Source organism: Tiliqua scincoides, chromosome 2, assembly GCF_035046505.1.
Source record: "Tiliqua scincoides isolate rTilSci1 chromosome 2, rTilSci1.hap2, whole genome shotgun sequence".
Classification (NCBI taxonomy): Eukaryota; Metazoa; Chordata; class Lepidosauria; order Squamata; family Scincidae; genus Tiliqua; species Tiliqua scincoides.
In genome coordinates, this window is record NC_089822.1 from 216,870,178 (window position 1) to 216,891,658 (window position 21,481).

General features: G+C 40.5%; 1 protein-coding gene across 2 annotated transcripts in view; it reads right to left on the reverse strand.

Moving 5' to 3' along the window:
- Positions 1 to 2,206: 2,206 nt before the first annotated feature.
- BICD2 (BICD cargo adaptor 2) overlaps positions 2,207 to 21,481 on the reverse strand; it is a 113,889-nt gene continuing 94,614 nt past the window's right edge. The window contains exons 3-8 of one of the 2 annotated variants that reach the window (XM_066613440.1): positions 18,570 to 18,722; positions 17,232 to 17,684; positions 13,112 to 14,131; positions 10,483 to 10,634; positions 7,901 to 8,114; positions 2,207 to 4,463 (exon numbers count right to left, since the gene is read on the reverse strand). In XM_066613440.1, coding sequence (XP_066469537.1) covers positions 4,458 to 4,463; positions 7,901 to 8,114; positions 10,483 to 10,634; positions 13,112 to 14,131; positions 17,232 to 17,684; positions 18,570 to 18,722 — 1,998 coding nt within the window. In that variant the 3' untranslated portion in view covers positions 2,207 to 4,457. The other variant, XM_066613439.1, reaches the window with a different exon arrangement.

Here is a 21,481-nt window from a genome sequence, read left to right on the forward strand (position 1 = left end):
GGCGTTTGGGCCTCTTCAGCCTAGAAAAGAGGCGCCTGAGGGGGGACATGATTGAGACATACAAAATTATGCAGGGAATGGACAGAGTGGATAGGGAGATGCTCTTTACACTCTCACATAATACCAGAACTAGGGGACATCCACTAAAATTGAGGGTTGGGAGAGTTAGAACAGACAAAAGAAAATGTTTCTTAGCGTGTGATTGGTCTGTGGAACCACACGCAGGATGTGGTGATGGCATCTGGCCTGGATGCCTTTAAAAGTTGATTGGACAAGTTTCTGAAGGAAAAATCCATTATGGGTTACAAGCCATGATGTGTATGTGCAACCTCCTGATTTTAGAAATGGGCTGTCAGAATGTCAGATGCAAGGGAGGGCACCAGAATGAGGTCTCTTGTTATCTGGTGTGCTCCCTGGGGCATTTGGTGGGCCGCTGTGAAATACAGGAAGCTGGACTAGATGGGCCTATGGCCTGATCCAGTGGGGCTGTTCTTATGATCCAGTGGAGCTGAAGAGAGAGGCAAGTAACAGGCAGAGATACAAGGATCCCTTACAATGCATGGATCTCATGGGAGTTTCCACCCACTACCCTATGCTTAGGAGGACCCAGTCATTAGAGACCCCCTCCCTTCTCTTGCAGCATTAGGTGGCTATTATCCCCTCAGGCCCTTGCCTCTACAGGATGCTAAGCCTCCACTTAGGCAAGATTCACTGGAATTGTGTACAAAGGTGAAGTGACCTACCAAGGTTGGGAAGACATTACCCTAATTTCTGTTATATGAACTGATCCTCTAAAAGGACCATAATAACGCTTGAGCATCATACATCAAACCGCCTTGAATAAAGTCTTGAATAAAGACCAAGAAAGGCGGTATATAAATACCTATTATTATAATATTATTATTACTTGCATGTCAGACTTGCTTTGCCTTCCCTTTTTCTTCTCCAAGTCACCCTTTAGTGACTCTAATGGACTCGACCCGCCCCCTCCCTTTAAAAAGCCCACGATGGGCTGCTGCTGCTGGGCTCTGTGTGTGTGTGTGTGTGTGTGTGTGTGTGTGTGTGTGTGTGTGTGTGTGTGTGTGTGTGTGTTCTCCACTGCAGTCGGTTATTCAATGAAGCTCCCTCCCCCACATAACAATGGAGCCAAGAAGCCACAAGGTTGGAAAACAGAAACCAGCAAAAGAGTTTTCTCCCAACTCCATGAGCTTCTGCAGCCAATTATAAGGCAAGAACCCCCTTGGGCTCTGCCTCCCACCCACCCTCAGCCAATAAAAATATCAGAATGCCCATAGTTTGTCCAATGCTCAAGTCTTTTTCAGAGTCTTCCATGCATGTGACTCATGAGTTGCTGAGTCACCCAAAATCATGCATTTTCACAACCTGAGTCCAAGTCACTTGACTCAAGTTCCCAACACTGAGTATACCTGAATAACAAACATGTTCTTACATTCCAGTTGATTGAATTCACTCTTTAAATGCAGGATATACTTCAAAAATCTTTGACAAAACATGTACGAACCACAGAATATGATCCAGCTAAACCTGGGCACTTTCAAATATCATTTATCTCAATGGAAGAATGGCGTACATGCAATCTCTCACTGAAATAAATGCAACTCTGAGAGCCCAATTCTGCCCCTTGTCATGCTACATCATACATAATTTTTACTTACCTCCATGTAAGCCCTCAGTTTGCCTGTGGGCCTCCTTGGACATAAGATACCCATTTTGGTGGTGAATGTCCAAGGAGAGAAAAGGAGCAGGAAGGTTTTAAAAAGAGGGAATGAGATCCAGGGTGCATAACTGCCCCTCCCTACCCTTCTTTCCAGTTCTTCACAAAGCATCGCATTCCTCCCCTTCCCCACTCACACAGCCTACCCTTGCCACTCTTGTAAGCGCTGGGTGATTCAGGAGGGCTACTACCACATGGTTGGCACCAGTAGCCCTTTCCAGCAGCAGCTGGGTAGCAATGATAGAACGTTGCATTTTGCAGCACTGTAAGTTGGGCTGTGCTGCCAGAATGCGAGTTCCAGGAGTGCAGCCCAATGATAAGATTGGGCCAAAAATGGCCTAAGCTGAACTGGATCAAGTCCAAAATGTGTAAAAGTGCCCTAAGAGGAGGAAGAAAAACTCTTTGTATGCTACAACTGTTGTGATTTTAGCAACACTTCAGCACAGAAAAGCAGCATAATTCAAAGACAAATTGGTCAGACCTCTTCTTTCTTCTTTATTGATACTGCCAACATGACAATCTTTATGCAGGTAGACTGCTTTCCTACACAACATGCACTCTTTGTGGATTAATTTGGAATCAACATTTTATGTCCTCTACACTTTCTAAAATCATCAGATTAACAGAGTTGTATCTTCCACATCTGCCTTTTAATCAATTACATTTAACTTCTTTTTCCCCCAATAAAGGTTATTGGCAAGAGTACATGCATGTGATAATAAAATGGAGACCAATCCACCACTAAAAGGTAATGCACATAAAAACATAATACAGTACTTTGACATTTCAAATAAATACCCACATAGAGATGCAATTTTAAATGTAATCATATCACTGATGAGTCAATACTGTAACCAAAAAGATGAAAATATAAGTCCCCACTTCTAGGAATAATAAAGTTTCTTCCAGCAAACAGAAAGCTTTTCCCCATGACATTATTATTACAATTTGTTCTTTTTTTTTTTTAATAAGATAGAGGCAGGTGTTTTCTCCTCCCCCAGAAGTACCAATTTAATCACGCAAATTAGCCTCAACAAATAGCACCAAGACTAGCAGGTACCCATTTTGTTGATGCACATTTCAGTTTCTGTTTCCTGAAATTACAATGATTAGATACAACATGCAAGAGAAAAGATATTAAAACGTCTTGTTTTTCTTCTTCACATTTGCAAACAATACTATGGTTAAACTGTATCCACCACCGAACAAAGCTACCAGAACACCAATTATTCCCAACACGTCCTCTGTACTGCAACCACAAATGTGTTAATACGTCTTGTTTATTATTCTGTTCAATAAAGTCCATTTGGTTTGCAAAGTATTTTCGGGTTTTGTTTAATATTTCGTTTGTTTTCTTCCATGCCCCTGAATTTGCAAGGATTTGCATGATGAAGTATCATTGACTAACAGAATTTTTTACAATTTGCGCATATATCATCTCTGCAGTAGGTCTACCCATTAAAAAAATGTGCGATAGGGGAGTTCGCTTTGCACTTATTGCTCCACAACACTACTGGTTCCAAAACCACAATTCCTTTCTCCTTGGACAGACTAAGCTAGCCTAGCCTACTCCCTTTAAAACTTATGAAAGGCACTACTGGCAACAATTAAATGACAAAAAGGCGCTGAAATAGAACACCCTATCACTGACAACAACTTTAGAATTTGTCTTTCTAAAATGTACCACAATTTGGCACAATAAAACAAAGTAGTAACAAAAACAATTCCAATTTGGAATTTAAGTGGTATCGTTGTATAAAATTCTGTTAACCAATCATACGCCATATAATTTTTTTTTCCCTAAAACCCAGACATTCTGGAATTTATAGGTAACACTAATATTTCTTTTCAAGTGCCTATAACTGTTTTAACCAGAGCAAAGTCAAGTTTTCTCCTTGTTACATTGAACTATTCCTAAGAATAATAATACAATATGAAAAAACCCCAGAATTGGAATACCCTGGATTTCTCAATTAACATGGCAGTTAAAAATCAGTAATTTTAAACAGATAGTGCTTAACATTTTATAATTAAAAAAGAAATAAAGCTGCTGATGCACAGCACATATATAGTTTAGCAGAACTCCTGGTTTGTGTGGAAGCTCTTTTCTAAACACAGTGAGAAAGCAAAAATAATGTAGTAGAAAACTTTGCCACATGTGGATGGAACACATCAAGCACAAGCCTCAAATGGAGAGAAACTATTCGCATAAGTCACTGGGTTGTTGTTTTTTTTAAATATAAACTCTTCTACAAAAAAGAATAAAAAGACGTTAAAGTAAATATCAAAATATTAAAAGTGCACAGGTTTAAACAATCAGATAGTTTTAAAAAATGAATGCTCTATAATGAAATTAAAAAGAGATACCCATCTGAACATTTCTAACACGCCATAAGCTACCATGGCAATTATTTCACTATGAGTAGGTTTCTTCAGCATTTGTAAGTTTTTTTTTCCTGCAGCAGCACTTAAAAGGTAAAGCTTTACTTGTTTGTATTCAGACATTGTATGCCAAAAAGTTTGATGTTTTTTTTAAAAAAGGGACACACACACACACAAATTGCAGGCTGAAAATTATGTTGCTTTGCTTTAAAGGAAAAAAGTAAGTTCACTATCAGTGGTTTCCATTCTTTGTGCAACGGGCTACCACCACTTCTAACCGTAACGACACAGGTTAAGGTACGGAGTTGCACTGTTGCAATGGCCTTCTCCAGGAACTACTCTACAGCTGAAAAGTGAAAGTAAAAAACAAACAAAAACATTAGATATGAAAAATTGGGTCATTATTTGTCAATTCAAGAACTGAAAACTTAAAAAACACCCAAGGGTGTGCTGCAATAGGTCCAATAGCACATTAGTCGGTTGAGGGGCATCAGTTAGTCTTTTAAGGTAAAGCAGCCAATGTAGTTCAACGAGTGCTTTCCAAGCATCTGAAACAATGCTCTGGCGCACTGCCTGTTAGCAAAAGCTGTGCAGGAAGAAATTTTCTTACAAGTCCTGAATCAGGATGTGCCGTTCAAGCATAAGTAAACAGCAGTGAGTACGCAAAAGAAGTTATCAATGAAGCTGTAGGCTCTCCAGAAAACATGCAGGTCAGTGTATCATGCCAGGCAATGCAGAAAACAGTAAACCACTCAGGAGAAAAGTCCTGCTTGCAGAGGTAGGTGATGGCTTAGAAAGTGTCCCATGTTGTAGCCCAAACCAATGGAAGCAAAATGAGACATTGGTGCAACAGAAGTTAGTTTTAGGAAACTGATAACCCAACAGGAGTAAGCTCACATCAATTCTGAACATCTTAACCTAAGATTTTACACAGCAACAGTAAACAACCTTTTGGGATGATTTTGAGTTTCTTTTTTTCTAGGGTTTAAAGCCAATTGGACTCATACAACTTAAAAACAGAGGAATGAAGCAGAGCTGTTCTTGGGTGCCATCCACCAAGCACAGCTCCTTGAACTGAATTATTTTCAAAAGAATGGCAGAAATAACCATGGAAAACTATGAGTAAGCTTAATGGAAACGGTAAATGCGTCGCACTGAGCAATATGAACTGACACTGATGGACAATGTCACCATCCAACAACACTGAAAACCTCCCTCTTTTGTTTCAATTAACTTGAAAACTTGCCAATGCAATTGAGCTCTTAGTGTGTCCTTTTCCCTCCATGAGTATTCCATGTTGTTAGCACCACCGAGAGAAAAGGAAACCGTTAGAATTGTATTAATAGCTCCCCATCCACATGGAAGCAAAAGCAATTGCTGCTTCTAATGGAGCAAAATAGCTTACTCTTCTGAATGCCGAGTGACTCCCCAAGGCATTTTGTAGCATCACACACAATGCAAGAATGCGAGGGATGGGGAGGGGTAAAAAGGCCTTTCGGATTATTGTGCAGCAAAGAGGAGAAAAGCAGGACTGAACATCGTTAAAAGGTGTTCTGCCTCTAAAAACATCAAAACCTGCTACGTAGCAATATTAAAGCTCAAATTTAGGAGAACTACAGTGTTTGCTGCAAATGCAGTAATAAAGAGAGGTGTACAGCACTTGCCATTTGGAAAATTAAGAGACCTCTTTTTAAAAACCTCTCCTGTTGGCTGATTCTTCATTAGAACTAGATGGTTCATAATTGTTGATTTTTTTTTTTTAAGCAATGCATATAACTTTGGTTGTTTACTTCCTAGACGTCAGATTCTCCATTTGAGGACTTTCCTTTGCATTTCCATTTTGCAGGTTTTCTTGTCCTTCCTAATCTCTTGAGAGGTCTCTGCCCCCAGTGGTTTCCCTTTGCTATGGAAACCAGCAGCACTCCCCTTATTACTTCACAGTAACATTGCTATATCTCCTAACTACTTTATAGGCAGAGCGGCAGTACAGAGGAAGCAAGCTGCTGATCATCTAAAAAGAAACAGGAATGTGAGATGAGGCAGTACAAACAACACTGAGATTATTATTATTATTAGCATGGCTTTAAAGGGAAAACAATATTACTGCTATCAGCAGACACAGCTGTGCAGTCCTGCATTACTTCTTCAGTAATATTCTAAGCATACAAAGTTATCTGAAAAGAGTACAAAATGGACAGGGCTTTACATTAAAATAAAGTTTGAGACTAGGCACTTTTGAATTCTTTTTTCCCCCCAAAAATGTGCCTTATTGTGCTCCTTCAATTTACCACAATTTTAAAAGCAACATTTTTTACCCCAGCCTTGTGTCATTACTGCTTCTATAGGCACCAATTATGAAGTACACTTTTTTTCTGCTGTTATCAAATGTATTGAAATTAAGCGGCTAAAAAGGCCTCTTGAAAGTTCAATAGTGGACTTTGAAAGGTGAATACGCATATGCTAACCTACTTCATAATTACGTATCGGCAAGAATAAACTGGTCATTTAATTCCCTGTGCCTAGAATGTAGAGCCCTGTGGAACATGTGCTTGCAATTTTTTTTTTTTGCTGAATCAGAAGTCAGAGCTCTGTAATACTATTCTATCAAGCCTTAATACTGAGAACTGCGTTGCAACTTGACAATACTAGCACATATTCCTATTCATTCAGTACACATATACTGTGCAGATTCAGTAATAATGGGCACAACTTAAGCACTTTGAAGTCCCATTGACGGCAATGGAAAAAAGTCTAGAATTTGTTTAACTTTCCCTACTGCAGTCAAGGGGATTTAAATGTGCTTAACTTTGGCTAGATGGTGCCCAATGTGTAACCACCCTTCTTCCTGGCACAGCTACCCTTCCACAAACAACAGCATGATACTACAAAAATCTTTGTAGTACATGGGACTGTCCCACAGCATAACTTTTCTGAACTCTTTGAGATTCTAATTTTTTTTAAGCATTAAGTTTTGTTCCAGAACAGGTAATATTGCATATCTCTTTTTTTAAGTGTGCAATTTTATATAACATAACCCTCTGAAACCAAGAAAGGGGGCAAATAGACCCAGAGGGTTTGAGAAAGTATCTCCCCCTATTAAGTTGCTCTAGCTTTTACAGCATACAAAAAAGCATTTGGACTTTGGTAAGTGGTGATAATGTCAGCAACTAACTGCACATGCCATTTAGATTTGGTTTTTTTTTTTTTTAAAAAAAAGATTCTTGATACTCAAGTTATACAGCTAAACTTAAGTGTTGCATTTCACCACTTCTCAAACCTATTAAACAAGCAGATGCTTTTGCTGTAAAATTATCTCCATTACTTGAAATATGCATGTAAGCCAGGGGAAAGGATCACATTTGTGCTATACAAGCTACAGCTAGTAACCCAGATGAAGTATACCTGGTATGCATTTTTAACACTTACCCATACACAGCAAAATCACACTTGCTCATTGTGGAAACAGCCTTTTCCACCACTAACTGGTCAACAGCATTCCCTCCTATCCCATGCTTGTGAGTCAGTTACGGTTAAGACCACTATAATACAACCTGGTATTACATGGTTTAACAACATACTAGTACAAATCCACTCATCACTGCAACATTAATATAGTGGGGATTTATGCTGACATTCAACAGCACAAACGTTAGATGCACCCTATTTACGACCTCCTAGATTGCTTTCTTAATCGCAGCAGATCTTATACTTCTCACTGCAAAACACCTGGTTATTAAGCACAGATCCTTCAGATCTGTCTCCACACGATCGTATATGACTTACACTGGGATTACTACTCTTGGGTTTGGAAGTGGATTTTGAGCGCACCCCCCTTTTGGGCTGCTCTTGTTCCAGCTCAAGATGCTCAAGGCGCTGGGTCAGAGCCAATTTTTGCTGAATGGCCATACGAAGCAAGGAGTTCAGCGTCTTCTTCTCATCTTCAGCGGCAGCAAGCTGGCGTTGCATTTCATCCAGCTGGGTGACATATTCATCACATCTGTAAAATTAGAAAAAAAAAACACTTTAAGGCAGTGTATACTGACTACTAGAAACCATGGTCTGATGGATATATTCCTTTTAGCATAACTAACGAAAAGCAGTTACAGGCAGATTGTAGAAGCTCATGCCAAGAGCTTATTGATCTCACCAGCAGCAATTTCTGCAGTCTCTAAATAGCAAAATCTCTCCATCAGATAGCAAAAGTTGCCATGGCTGAGATTCACAAATTCCTAATTCATATGCTAAACTGACTATACAAATGTATCCTGCTCATGTTACCAGAAGTAGTCAAGAGTTTGTTCCAAGACTGTTTTGTTCAGATGGCTAGGCTTCTAAGATGGAAATTTTTCAGAATTTTTGGCCCAATCCAAACAAGGGCCCCTGACAGCAGAAAATATGTTCCACCAGTGTGCTGTTGCAACAGCACCATAAAGTGCTACATGACAACACAAGGCCCAGGCACGCTGGCAGGAAGGCCAGAACCTTCCCACTGGTGCCAGTGGTCTGCAGGTAAGCCTAGCACAGGGCAAGGGGGAAGGAGGAACGGTGCAGCAAGAAGTGGGTGGACCAAGCCTGGAAGAGGGACGGAATGGGTGGCACCAGCATGTGCTGTATCCAAACCACTTTCCCAAGCCTGATCCTCCACTGCATGGATCAATGCAGACTTGTGCCAGTGATATTGCTGGCGCAGGTGTGAGCTGACTGGGGCTTACCCAGAAGCAAGGGATGCCTAAAAAACTGCCCTCTGAATAGTTTCTTCTCATTCTTTGAGCAAAGCCTGTTTATTAACTGGTGGAATCACTGAAGAAGCAGAATGCAAGGTGGTAACTGAGGCTTTGTTATGTTTCGTAATTCATTAGTATTTAACTTTTCCTTTAAAAACTAAAAGATGTAAACTCACTCTAAGGCTTTGACATCTAAAAAGATGTAAACTCACTCTAAGGCTTTGACATTAAGCCTTAACTAAAATGTAAGAACAGCATTATTTGTCACATTTTAAATAAAAAATGCAGGAGAAATGATAAAATTATAACTACACAATTAAAAAAAACTAGAAAATCGACAGGGATAACAAAGCCTTTAAAATGTTTTTGCACTATTATTCTTTTTAAAAGAGGCCAGAGGTTAATGTGTTAATGGCTGTATCAGTTTCAAAAGCAGTTTAGCATTCATGGTACTTATTAAAAGTTCCACATACTCTCTCGAGCTCTGCATGCATTTTTTTATCATCTTTAATTCTATAGCGTGCTTTCAAAACAGTTAATTATTCCCAGAACAGTTTCCAGCCTGCAATTCACTATGTCATAGTAGAGTAGAGGACATGATCTTTATTGGAAAGGGCATCTGCTCTCTCAATTATTCCCATCTCCTCCTTTATAGTCAGAACAAGAAAAAGATATAAGCAGTACTTTCAAGGCTTGCACACAGCTGCTTTTCCCCTCCCCAAACCAATGTGGTTCATGAAAATTATGTGCATCAGACATGCAGACTACCAGGTGACATCATAATGATAACCATTACCAATATCTGTCTGGTCCCTCTTGCGTTTGCCAATATAGTCTCTTCACTGTTTTCTCTCATCTCAGGGATCGTGTTAGCTCTTAGCATTCACCGTTCCTACCTACGTCAGATTATATTACCAGTACTATTTCTCAGAAAAACTAATCCAAAGGATTTTCAGCTGAAAGGCATATATGTGGCTAAATGCCCTTCCTTTTTTCCAATGAGACTTTGTCTCCAGCAATTTCAATTTAAAAAAGGAAATAGGCAGTGATTTACAAGATGTGGCTAAAAAGCCCACATCTTTTATAGCCTGTAATGCATCACAATGTTCCCCAGCAATGTCACACCAATGAATAAGAGAAGTAGAACTGCAGACATTGCAATTCAGTGATTAGACTGAGAATAAGAGTTGTGCCCATGCATTTTCATTTTTCATCCACATTTAACATATGCTTCTAAATAGATCAGACTTTGTACTTGAGTCAAATTATAGCCTTTATTTCAAATGGGTCTAAATGCTCTTTCCACCTCTCTGGTTTTTTGCTTTTAAAACATAGACAACTCTAAACTTAAAGCTACACTCATCATTACTGACATCCCATTCTTGCTTTCATGTTGTGAAGAACCCACATCTATAACATCAGGATTTTTTTCTGTGCGCTTTATATAACACACACATACAATTACAGAGAATATCTTACTTTTTCATGCAAACCATTTGAAATGGATTACAATGCACCAAAATAAAATCTCTCACTCATGCATAAATTCATATCCTTAATATTTCAAAAGGACTGTAGTGTAGCAAATAGCTTCTATTTATTTTACCTGTAACCAAACCTGTGTTTAATTTCCAATTTTACCTGGTAGCAAACATGGCCCTCAGAGAAGAGAAGGTAGCAGCATCTTCTTTCAAAGCCTTCAGTTCATTACGCAACTTCATCATCGTCTCCGTCACCATGGCCTTCTCGTTTTCATACTTGCTCTTCAAGTTGGCAAGGGCAACCTCGGCAGTCTATTGTTTACCAAAAAAGCAGTGAAAAGTCTACATGTAATGCAGCAGCTGAAGGAGGAAGGTTTTAATCTGTTTACATACCAAAACAATGACTTGGCAATGGAGTCAACTCTTCCATGAACCAATTAAATAAACTGCATTTCTTTTACATTTTAGAATATTCTTCGCATATTTATATACGGACACAAAACTTCAAGCAACAGTCATTCAAGTTTCTTGAACTCCATTTTCAGAGTTCCTTTGCGCTGACAACAGATGCATGAAGCTTGATCAGGCCTTGAAAACAGAGGCCTGCAGTACTAGTATATTTGAAGTGGGTGCGTTTCTGAAATATGAGATTACCAGGCAGTAATATCAGCACATTTCCCAAATGCTTCAACCAGCCACAATGGGTGAGGGTCAGCACTGATACTAGAGGAAGGTGCCAAAGAAAACAGGTGCCTGAAGCTAAAGAAGAAAGAAGGCAAAAAGAAAACTCAAGGAGAATAGGACACAGTTCGGTTTTAACATAACACATATGTTGTGTTGCTGCTGAAAAAGACTCACTCATGGTGTGGCTCTAGTTAGTAGGCAGAACATGTACATGTCTTTACCCCAGAGCCTCTGAGAGGAATTTTATCAGGGGGGACAAAGTTTCTTTTGGGACCCTTTGCAAAGGGAGAAGGGTGAAATAGAGCAGGGGAGGGTGGTGACAGGCAAGCAGAATGGGGGCAGGGAGGGATGAAATAGGGTGGGAGGAGGATAGAGACAACTGGAAAAGTCTTTGGAGCCCAGGTCTACCAACCCATGTGGCACAATAGTTAGATACAGTAACACAGAAAACCAAACACACTCCTAAGTCTCTCTAAAATCTTTTAAATATACAAAATCATGCAGAAAATTAGCATCATCATATTGAGGCTCATACTAGAATGGAAAGTGTCCTGTGCAGACCAAAACTTGCTTCTGCAGCAACTATAACCCCACTGCTGTGTCCCTGAGCTTCTCTACACTCCTTCATGGTAAGCAGATCCACAAGCCAAAGAGCTACTGTAGCAGGCCAGTTTCCTCCCAGATTTGACACTGTGTTAAAGAGTGTCATGTATGCATTCCTTGGTCCAGCATATATGGCTTGCCAGTAGCTGCAACCACACGCTCATGGTAGTGTCCACAGCAACCCGTGTGGGCAACAAATCTGAGTAGATAGGAAATTGTAAGATCCCAGGACATTTCTGGGTCCCCTCCTTAGGCTCCTGGGTCCTGTTTTTGACCCTGGGCCCGGGTACAAATTAACCCCTTTACCCCCTCTCCTAGGCCCTGCTTTACCCTGAGTGCTTAGCAGCAGCTTCCATATCAGGACTGCAACGTGTAAGTCAGTTCTCAGTCACAAAAGAACAAGATCGCGCAGCTCTGAATTTTATTGACTTTTCAGAACCCATTACTGGTGACATACTAGAATCCAACTCTACGAGTTAGACCAGTGAAACAAAGGAAGTTTTGCCACCCTAGTTAATAGAAAAAACAGGCCCACAGTTCAGAAGGTGCAGTTGTTGAGACCAGGGTGGCAATGAAACCGTGAAGTGCTGTACTAACAGCACCTACAAGTCCTCCATTGGGTGGCTCTCCTCCTTAAGGGGGTAGCATCCCAAACAAAGGTTGGGAACCACCGATTTAAAGGGACAACAAGGTAGCAAAGAAGTGAGTAGGGAGGGAAGTGGATCATAGCTGCCGGGGTGATTTTTTTCAGGTGTTAGCAGCGGCAATCCACTTCTCTAACCCCATCATCTTGCTCTTTCTTCACATGTTCTCTTTAAGTTTAAAGCAGGGCTCTCCAGGCTCCACCCTGTGGGCTGGATCTGGCACACTGCCTAACCCCCCTCCTGTGTGAATGGTGCTTACTCTTCTGTGGGGGAGCCTTGTGGTCCCAATGCTGCTATCCCCTGAACTGTGCCTTGGCTTTCTGTGTCTGCCCAGAAATCTGGAAACAATGGCTGCTGGGGCGACAGACCCTGAAGTGGCAAGCCAGGGCTCGGTTTGGGGGTGAGAGGTGCTGGGACCATGAATCTTCCCAGCAGAACAGTAGGCATGCTGAGGACGCCTTTCCTGACACACAGTGGTCTTCAGTTTGGAGAGTGCTGGTTTAAAGAGACAATGTGACAAAGGAATAGGGCAGCAGCTAATCTGCTTGCCACTTGTTTTTCATGTGTACAAAGTGGATGGATGAGTCTTCTTCCCTAGCAGACTGGAGGGAGGCAACAACAAACTTGATGTGAAAGGACACCATAAACCTGCCTCTCCCTGCACCACTCAACACAAGCCACATCATTCATGGATGGGCTGACCCTGCTGGCATGCATGAGCAACTGTACATGTGTACATAAGAAGAGTTAAGTAGACTACTAATAGTATTACTTACACAGATGAAGAAAAATCATTATGCACTGAACTCCTATTTTGTTGTTGTTTATAGTTCATTCTGTATAAAATAGGTTGCTCACCTGTTTGTTGGCCTTTAGTACAGTCCTCAGAGTTGCAATCTGCTCCCTCTTAGTGCTCAGCAGAGACTTCAGCTTCAGTATTTCCTCCATAAGAGCCTCTTTGTCTTTGTCTACTACGGGTCCTAACTCTTGGGTAGTCACTCGCTGCCGGGACAACTCTGTTGTTCTGTCTACAGCAGCCTGAAGATGTTTGATCTGGTCACGAATTATGGCAATCAGGTTGTAAATGTTCATGGGTTCCTTACGAGGATCAGAAACTGGTGATGGGAGAGATGACACTGGTGAAGGACTGCTGTCTCCACTTCCACTCTCCGATTTGCCTAAGTCTATAGACAACAAGCCTTTGGAGAGCAGTATTGGTGACCTACGACCTTTGCCTTCCGGACTGGTGCGTCCTCCTTTACCCTCTTTGTAGTAATCCAGCATCACCCTGTTTGGTGTTTCATTGTTGCACATACAGACATGATGATAAAGGTTGGCTAGCTCCTCACTGAAGGTAACCAGCTCATCTTGTGCTACACTGAGACTGCCTTGTGTTTCCCCAGCAACATCACTGACTTTCTTGAGTTCCTTTTCTAACCTGACCACCTGCTCCCTGTCTTGCCTACTAGATTTTTCCAGCAAGGTGATATTTTCTGAAAGAGTTTGAGTTTCTGTCTCATACCTGCTCTTCTCCTCTTCATACTTAGATTCACACTCTTCATATTTAGCCTTAAGGCCTTTGAGCTCTTCTTTTAAGTCGCTTATCTCTGCCATAGCCACTTTATACTTGCATTCCAGAATCTCTGGTCCGTTGATATCAACCTCATAGTAGTCTCCATCTTCATGGCTGTCCCGTTCCTTTTCATTGTCAAGAGCTGACTGACGTTCCTTGCTGACCTGGAGTTTTTTCATGGCATTGAGGTTCTCTGTGAGCCTGCCAACTTTCTCATGTTGTTCAGAAAGAGCTCCTCTGGTGTTTTCCAGTTGTTTCTGAGACTCTTGAAGTGCAGACAACAAATTCATCTTTTCCCTTTCCATCTACAATGAATAAGAATAGATAATTATGTTTCTCAACTTACATCTACTTTAACACATGACATCAAGGAGCCACAGTCTGTACACAGAGTACAAGCATCCCCCCATATCTGCGGATCCACTTACCTGCAGTTCTTTGCCCCCCCCATTTGCCCATTACTTACCTATTTTCCTTTACTATGGCACCAAACATTCCTGTTTCTTGCTTGGCAGCCTATTATAGAATGCTAGGAGAGGAATGTGAGAAGCTGTCAGCAAGAACACTAGAAGTGGAGACCATTCTCTTAATCTCCCTCCTCAAGGATTCTGGATGGCTGCTTCTCTAGCTAGCATTTTATAGCAGGCAGCAAAAGAAGAGACAGAAGTGCTTGTTGCCACAGTTAAGTACAGAGTTCCCTTTTATCTGAGGTTTTGGTATGGGGGGGGGCGGACCTGGGAACGTATCCCTCGCAGACAAAGGCAGATGATGCCCATGCATTCTTTACACAAATATAAAAGTCCTAGGTTCAGCTGCTGACTTATTTCAGGGATTTCAACTATTTCAGGGAACAGGAGCAAAGAAAAAAAGACCTATGGCTGGTCAGTGCCAGCCAGAATCTGATATATGATCCAAAAGTCCTACTCTGTATAATTCATATTTATTCTCACACCTACCATAGAGACTCACTTATAAGGCAAGAAATTTCTACCAATAAATCAAGTGTAGATTGACATCCTGTCTTTTCTACAGGTCACTCAGGGGTCAGGGCTGTTCAGGCTATCACGGTAGCCAGGAGAAGCCCAGAATAGCTTTAAAAGTGCCTGCAGAGGGTCTGTGAAGTGTCTGAGGAACATTTGGACTGTTTGTTTGGAGTGGAGGCGGCTTTGTTCACATTTGTCCATTGTACAGTCTTATGTGCATGCTCCTTAACTTCAAACCCAGGAGTGCCTCTTAAAACAACAGTGAACAGTCTAAAAAGTTGTCTGGCAGCAACTGAAGCAGGGTGTTGCACCGAGGCAAGCTGTTTATGTTGCTGTATATTGGTACTGCATTTGTTTTGGATGGTTTTTTAAAACTGCAAATGCTTTTCTGCTCTTGCAAACCTGGATTCTTTTTTTTTTTAAAGCAATTCAATTCAATGTTCAATTCTGTTGCTTTTGGGGGGTTGATAACAGCACAAAGTATTACATAGGCACCTTGTTAATGTCTTCAAAAACAGTGGTGTGACTAAGATTCTTTCCCCCCTTTCAATCAGGCTCCAGGGCAAGCAGCAGCTTCTCCTCACAAGCACCATTCCCCAAGTCCCCCCCCCCCCACTTAATCGAAGATCATGGAATATTCTATGATTTTTGGCTGAAAACCTGCCCTTGCCTTATTTGCGAGATCGCCTTATAGGCGAGTATCTGCGGTAGTTGCATTCTTTGTTGATGCACACATTCAGTGAATAACTGCTATTATTCTTAGCAATGATCAGATAGAGCCACAGCCACAACTGCATCCAAAATGTTCGATATCAAGGGGTCAGCCAATTCACATTAATGCTCACAGCTAGCTTCACCCTTTATTAACAGATCATTCTGCTTGTGAATCAATGAACAACACAGGCAGCTGCAACAATTAATGTTAACTGAAGGGCATGCTGATCACTGACACTGCAAATGCAAGTGCAACCTCAGTTTCCTCCAGAGACCACAAGTGTCCAAGACTGGCTCTGTATATAATGACATCTTTATGCATCCTAAAGGAACACCACAAGTGTATGCATCCTGGTAACACAAAACATACTTAGAAAATATACTTTAGCCCAGCGGTTCTCACTCCTTTAGTACCAGGACCCAACTTTTTAGAATGAAAATCTGTCAGGACACGCCAGAAGTGATGTCATGACCAGAAGTGACATCATCAAGCAGGAAAATTTTTAACAATCCTAGGCTGCAATCCTACGTACACTTACCCAGGAGTAAGTCCCATTGACTGGCATTGTTATAAGCATCTTCATAGTAGCCTGTTAAATGATCTGTGACATTTCCCCAAATGCAGTCACTTACCCATGGTAGCATCAATTCTAATATATTAAAAATAAAATACTGAAATGAATGGGGACCCACCTGAAATTGGCTCACGACCCACCTAGTGGGTCCCAACCTGCAGTTTTAGAAACACTGCTTTAGCCTGTATATAGACCACTCAGACTCACTCTACTTTTCTTGCCTAAAAAAATTAACCCACCATCAATTCAGTTGAAGAAGAAATTCTATGGACCGTTATGGTATCTCTCAAAGCTCACAGGCACTACAAAACAAAGTTAATACTGCTGCTCTAAATTACCAGCATTATCCACTCCACTTCATTATTCCTGATGAAACAGAAAAGATGTCAAGCTACTGTCTCTGAAAAATGCAGCTTGATCTTAAGGAAGTAGTTTCTAAATTACTTATTCATACAATTGAGAAATGGAATTTTGGCTTGCTGGGTAACATAAGGCTCATGCTAAATATGTGACATTATTCACTTTATGGCAAGTAACTCTTTGCTTGCAGAATTCCTTGCACAAACATGTCACAGAGAAATGAACCCCTTCCTGCTCTAGCAGCACATGCCCAGTTAAGAAACACTGAAGAATATGAAAATGCATATACTGTTAAATGATCTAACAGAATACAGCAACTCTGTTGTTCAGGGGTCCTATAGAACATGGGACAAAAAGAAGACGTATGTTTTAACAAAGAAAATACACTGTGCTGTGATTGAAACAATCATTATTGCAAAATATGTTTATACAGCACAAGGAAGACTTGGCTCTTATGACTAAAGGAAATACCCAAGGAAATGACTAAAATTAATTCCACATCCTGTCACCAATATTTCCTAGGATGCTGGCTGTGTCAGTTTACCTCTGACTCCATTGCTGCCATTTCGGCCACTGTAAGAGACAGGAAGCTGAACTAGATGAGTCTACGGCCTGATCCAGTGGGGCTGTTCTTATGTAATTATTAATAGTAGTGAAACAAACAGGGTGAAAGCACTGTAGCAATAGGAACTTCCTAACATGCATTTTGAATAAAGTTTAAATTGGGGGGGTTAATGTATACATATTTATGTATCTATGCAGCAAACACTTACCTGAATAAGCTGCTGTTTTAGCTTCTGGATTTCAGATATATTCAACTCACTCAAAAGATCAGACACCAGGCTAGGGGCAGGAGGGAAGCTTTCATTTTTCTTGGGTGTGGATGCTTTATTATTGCCACTGTTGATTTTACTCAGGCAGTTCTGTTCAAAGCCATTCACGATTTCATCATTATTGGGCTCTGTGGTTTCATCACTGAACTTCAGTCCATCCAAAGAGATGTTCAAGTGGCTGGTATACATGGAATCATTGATATTCATATAATGAGACAGCTCCTTCCGAAGGTTATTCTTCTGTTCACGCTCTGTTTTCAGGGTCTCCAAGGCTTCCTCAAGCTGGCGTTCAGATATTTCTTTCAATCGAATGGCATCTTCTAGCTGGCTGTTAAGGAATTCTGTTACCTCTTCAAGCCTCTTAATTTCATGCTTCAGCCCTTCAAATTCCACCTAGGACATAAAAAGAGTCACTAAAATGCCTGATACCACAAGATCAAACAGAAAACCAGAAATGCTCCAATATTAATAGTGAAACAGACTAAAGATGATCTTTGGTTCAAAATGGATATCCAAGTGACCGCCCAATCATATGAGAAGGAGAATGTATGCAATATACTGTTCCATTCCTATAGTCACATGACATTCAGAAGGTCTGCCCGTTATCACACAGCTAAAATAACAGCCTTTAAAATGTGTGATAAGGATTCAAATGATACACCTTGCTATGAGACTAAAATATTACTATGAGAGACAAGAACAACAGGCATAGCTGGACACATGCACAAACACACTTTTCCTTACTGAAAAGGGTGGTCAGTGGGATGGTATCATCCAAATTTATCACACAGTGAAGAATTCTTTATGCAAGAAGTTGGTGCAGAGATGGTAAACTTTTACAGGCAAAAGCTTAATCTTTCCCTCATAACCTTCCTCCTCTGTTAACAGCGTTACAATGCTGTGCCTTCAATGGCAACTTAGGGCCCAACCCTAACCAACTTTCCAGTGCTGATGCAGCCACAATGCAGCCCCAAGCTAACGAAACAAACATCCTTACTTTGAAGAGGCCTCTGTGATCAACCCGCCCCACCACAGCATGCAGCACACACCCCATTGGCACAGCTGCATCTGCGCTGGAAAGTTGGGTAGGATTGGGCTCTTCATATCATCAAAAGAAACAAGCAAACAGAAAGAGAAGGAAAGGAGAAGATGAAGCCCTGTATAGAAAGCAGCTGTAATTAACTTTTGAGGACTGAAGTCTATGGCTTCATAAGCAAGCTACAGCTTTTTCAAGCAGAACCAAATTTGAAGACACAAGATAAATTTTTCAGTATCCACCTGATTCTGTTTCAAGACAGAGACTTGTTTCTGAAGGCAGATATTCTCCTCCTCAAGCTCCGTGTAATCTTGCAGCAAACGAGCTTCTCTGAATTTATATTCTTTGATGTCATCTCGCAAGCGACCTCTCTGGAGCTCAACATTCTGATTTGTCTGCAACAAATGCACAAAAACAAAATGACAACTCATCTTTGCCACAAGACCTTATGAACATTTTTTACTTTAAAAAGTTATTTGCTGCTTCAAGAATGACCACCCTCACTCCACTCCCTTGTCCTAAACATGCAGCGCCATGAAGACCATAATATTCACGAGTACTTTTATAAAAGGTATTTCTTCAGAAGGCCATAACCTTCAAGTGATTTTACTTAAAATCATTATGGACTTTCAGCTATATTCTCTTATTTAGACACTTGTTTAAAAAGTCTTTTAAAGAAAAGGGTCTACAGCACAGGCAAAACAATCTAACTAAAGCAAAGCATACTTAGGATGGATATCATGAAATTATTTCAAAAGCAAGAATGGGCTTGTTCTTAATTTCTTTAAGAGAACGAAATTGACCAAAGATTATGTGGATTCTTTCCCCTGGAAGCATAAAGAAGTGGATGGGTATCTGTCAGGCATTATTTAAGTCCAGAGAAGTCAGCTGAATAACCTGTGATGCTTCTTTCAATCCATGATTTATTTTAGCTGTCTGATAAACATGGTTTATCCCACAGGGCTGTGGGTGGGTGCGAAAAGTGGCAATGAACATGATTATACAATTTCAACCAGAAAAGAACAGTCAAGTACTGTACAGTTGTGACTGCTTATTATATTGTATAAGAGGTCCCTTTTGCATCTGCAAAGTAAAATGAGGAGAGAGAATTTCTCCATTTGTTTAGAAATCAAGGCATCTGAACTACGTCTGCAACATCAACTGAATCAGCAGTCCAGTCAATACATAGCGATACATATTCTCTTCAAGTAGAGAAATGCAGCTATCTGGGGAGATGCAAATTCAAATACTGACCCATTCATGACAGATTCTCTCTCTTGGGCATATCACTATCTCTCAGTCTAAGCTACTTTGTCAGAGAAGAGTGGGGGACTGAATGAAACCATATACACCACCCTGAACTCCTTTGAGGTAAAAATAGAAATCAATAAATATATAAAGTCTTCCCTCCCTAGGAATTTAAGATTACAGTCTTCAACTTGCTTGATTGTTGACTTTGTTAAAACTGTAAAGCAAGAATTATATGATTTCTGTGATCCTCTGCGCTCACATTTTTACAAAGCTCCAGATGGGCAACAGTACAAATAACACACTCACATTCCATACTAATCAAGGGCAAGTCTGTCAATGTGATTTGACCGTGAATAAAATGACTTTCCATTGCCATAGCATGTGAAGGTTGCAATCATCTGAATGAAAAAATAAAATTATTCTTATAAGTCTATGACAGCAGGCTTGATGTGGTCATATAACATAATTGTCAAATGGATAGTTATAAAATAAGACAGAGCACAAAGAAGCCATGTTGAAAGAGGGTTTACCATCTCAAAGCCTTTTGTTATTTAGGACATAAGAGGAGTCACCTGAACAACAAATCCAATCAAGCTAACAATGGCTGTCACTCAAACAGAAATTAAATCATCTAAGTCAGTCACCCTACTCACAGAAGCCTAGAAAATAGAGCCTCACAACCTAAACAGCTGAAAGTTGACCACTGGGTCATAAAACAAAGATACTGTAACTAATGAAAAGAGTGCAAATTCTGTTTCATTGCTACAGAAGAGAAATATGGACATATGTATTCAATCAAAGTATATCTTGAGAATTCCTGAAAATGAAAATTAGAGTAGAATTCCGCTAAGATTTTTAATTCGCAGGAGTTACTGAGATTTCCATAGCTAGGGCCTTAGTTTAGCACAACCATGGGTGCTTCCCACTTCTGCTCTAATATACATACCTGGCTCTGTCAATATCTAATTCTAAGATATTGGTGAATGTGGCTGTTTGGAAACATCAGGGCTATTCTAATGATTTAAGTAGCTAATGCTGTGCATACTTATTTATGATTATTCTCTGTGTATAAAAATAGCTGCTGAAAAATATGGGCATTTTAATATATTTTTAATATGTGCAATTAACATATAAAATCATACAACTTATTTTATATGTTAATTGTAGAATTGTCAAGCCCACTCCTCTTGAGAAAGACTTCTCTCAAAACACATCAAGGAAAAAACAGTATAGTCTTTCCCTACACAGCTGCTGTTTCTTGGCTAACAGATTTGTTGCAGCTGTTTGAGACCTCTTGTTGCTCTAATTTTATCCTCCACCCCTTAAGCCCACTTAAAGTTTTTTTTTCCTTGAAAACTAAGCCTAAAATGCTTAGTAATTTGTTTTAAACCCAACCAGATTCATAACTTTAGGCTCTTAATAATTCTAGGTAATGCTCTGGGGTAGATTCAAGCATAGATCTATGTGCAATATACTGTACTCCCTGTATATTTCCTATTGTAATTAGTCCAGGAAAGTGAGAGCTCTTTTAAAAACTCCTTCCTTGGTTCCCAGTGATCCAGAGAAGGACAAGCTGGTATCTAATTCACCATACTAGGTGTGTGAGAGGGTGACCCAATTCCACACATTCCTGAATGAAACATTATCAGACAGACTTTTGACTCCGTTTTGGGACTCATACTGCCTAGGTTGTTCCTGTGGCTGACCTACACGAGGTACTAGATAGGAAGTGCATGCCTGTTGGATCCGCTGAATCTCTCAGCAGTTGTGGACATCAATTGGCTCTCATGTCCTTCTGGGCCACCTTGCTGGCTGGGTTTGGGAGGCAACACCTTGCAGTGACTCCACCCCTTCCTGGGATAGTGTTGGGAGACTGCTATTTGGCCCCTTAGCCCTTGGGGTC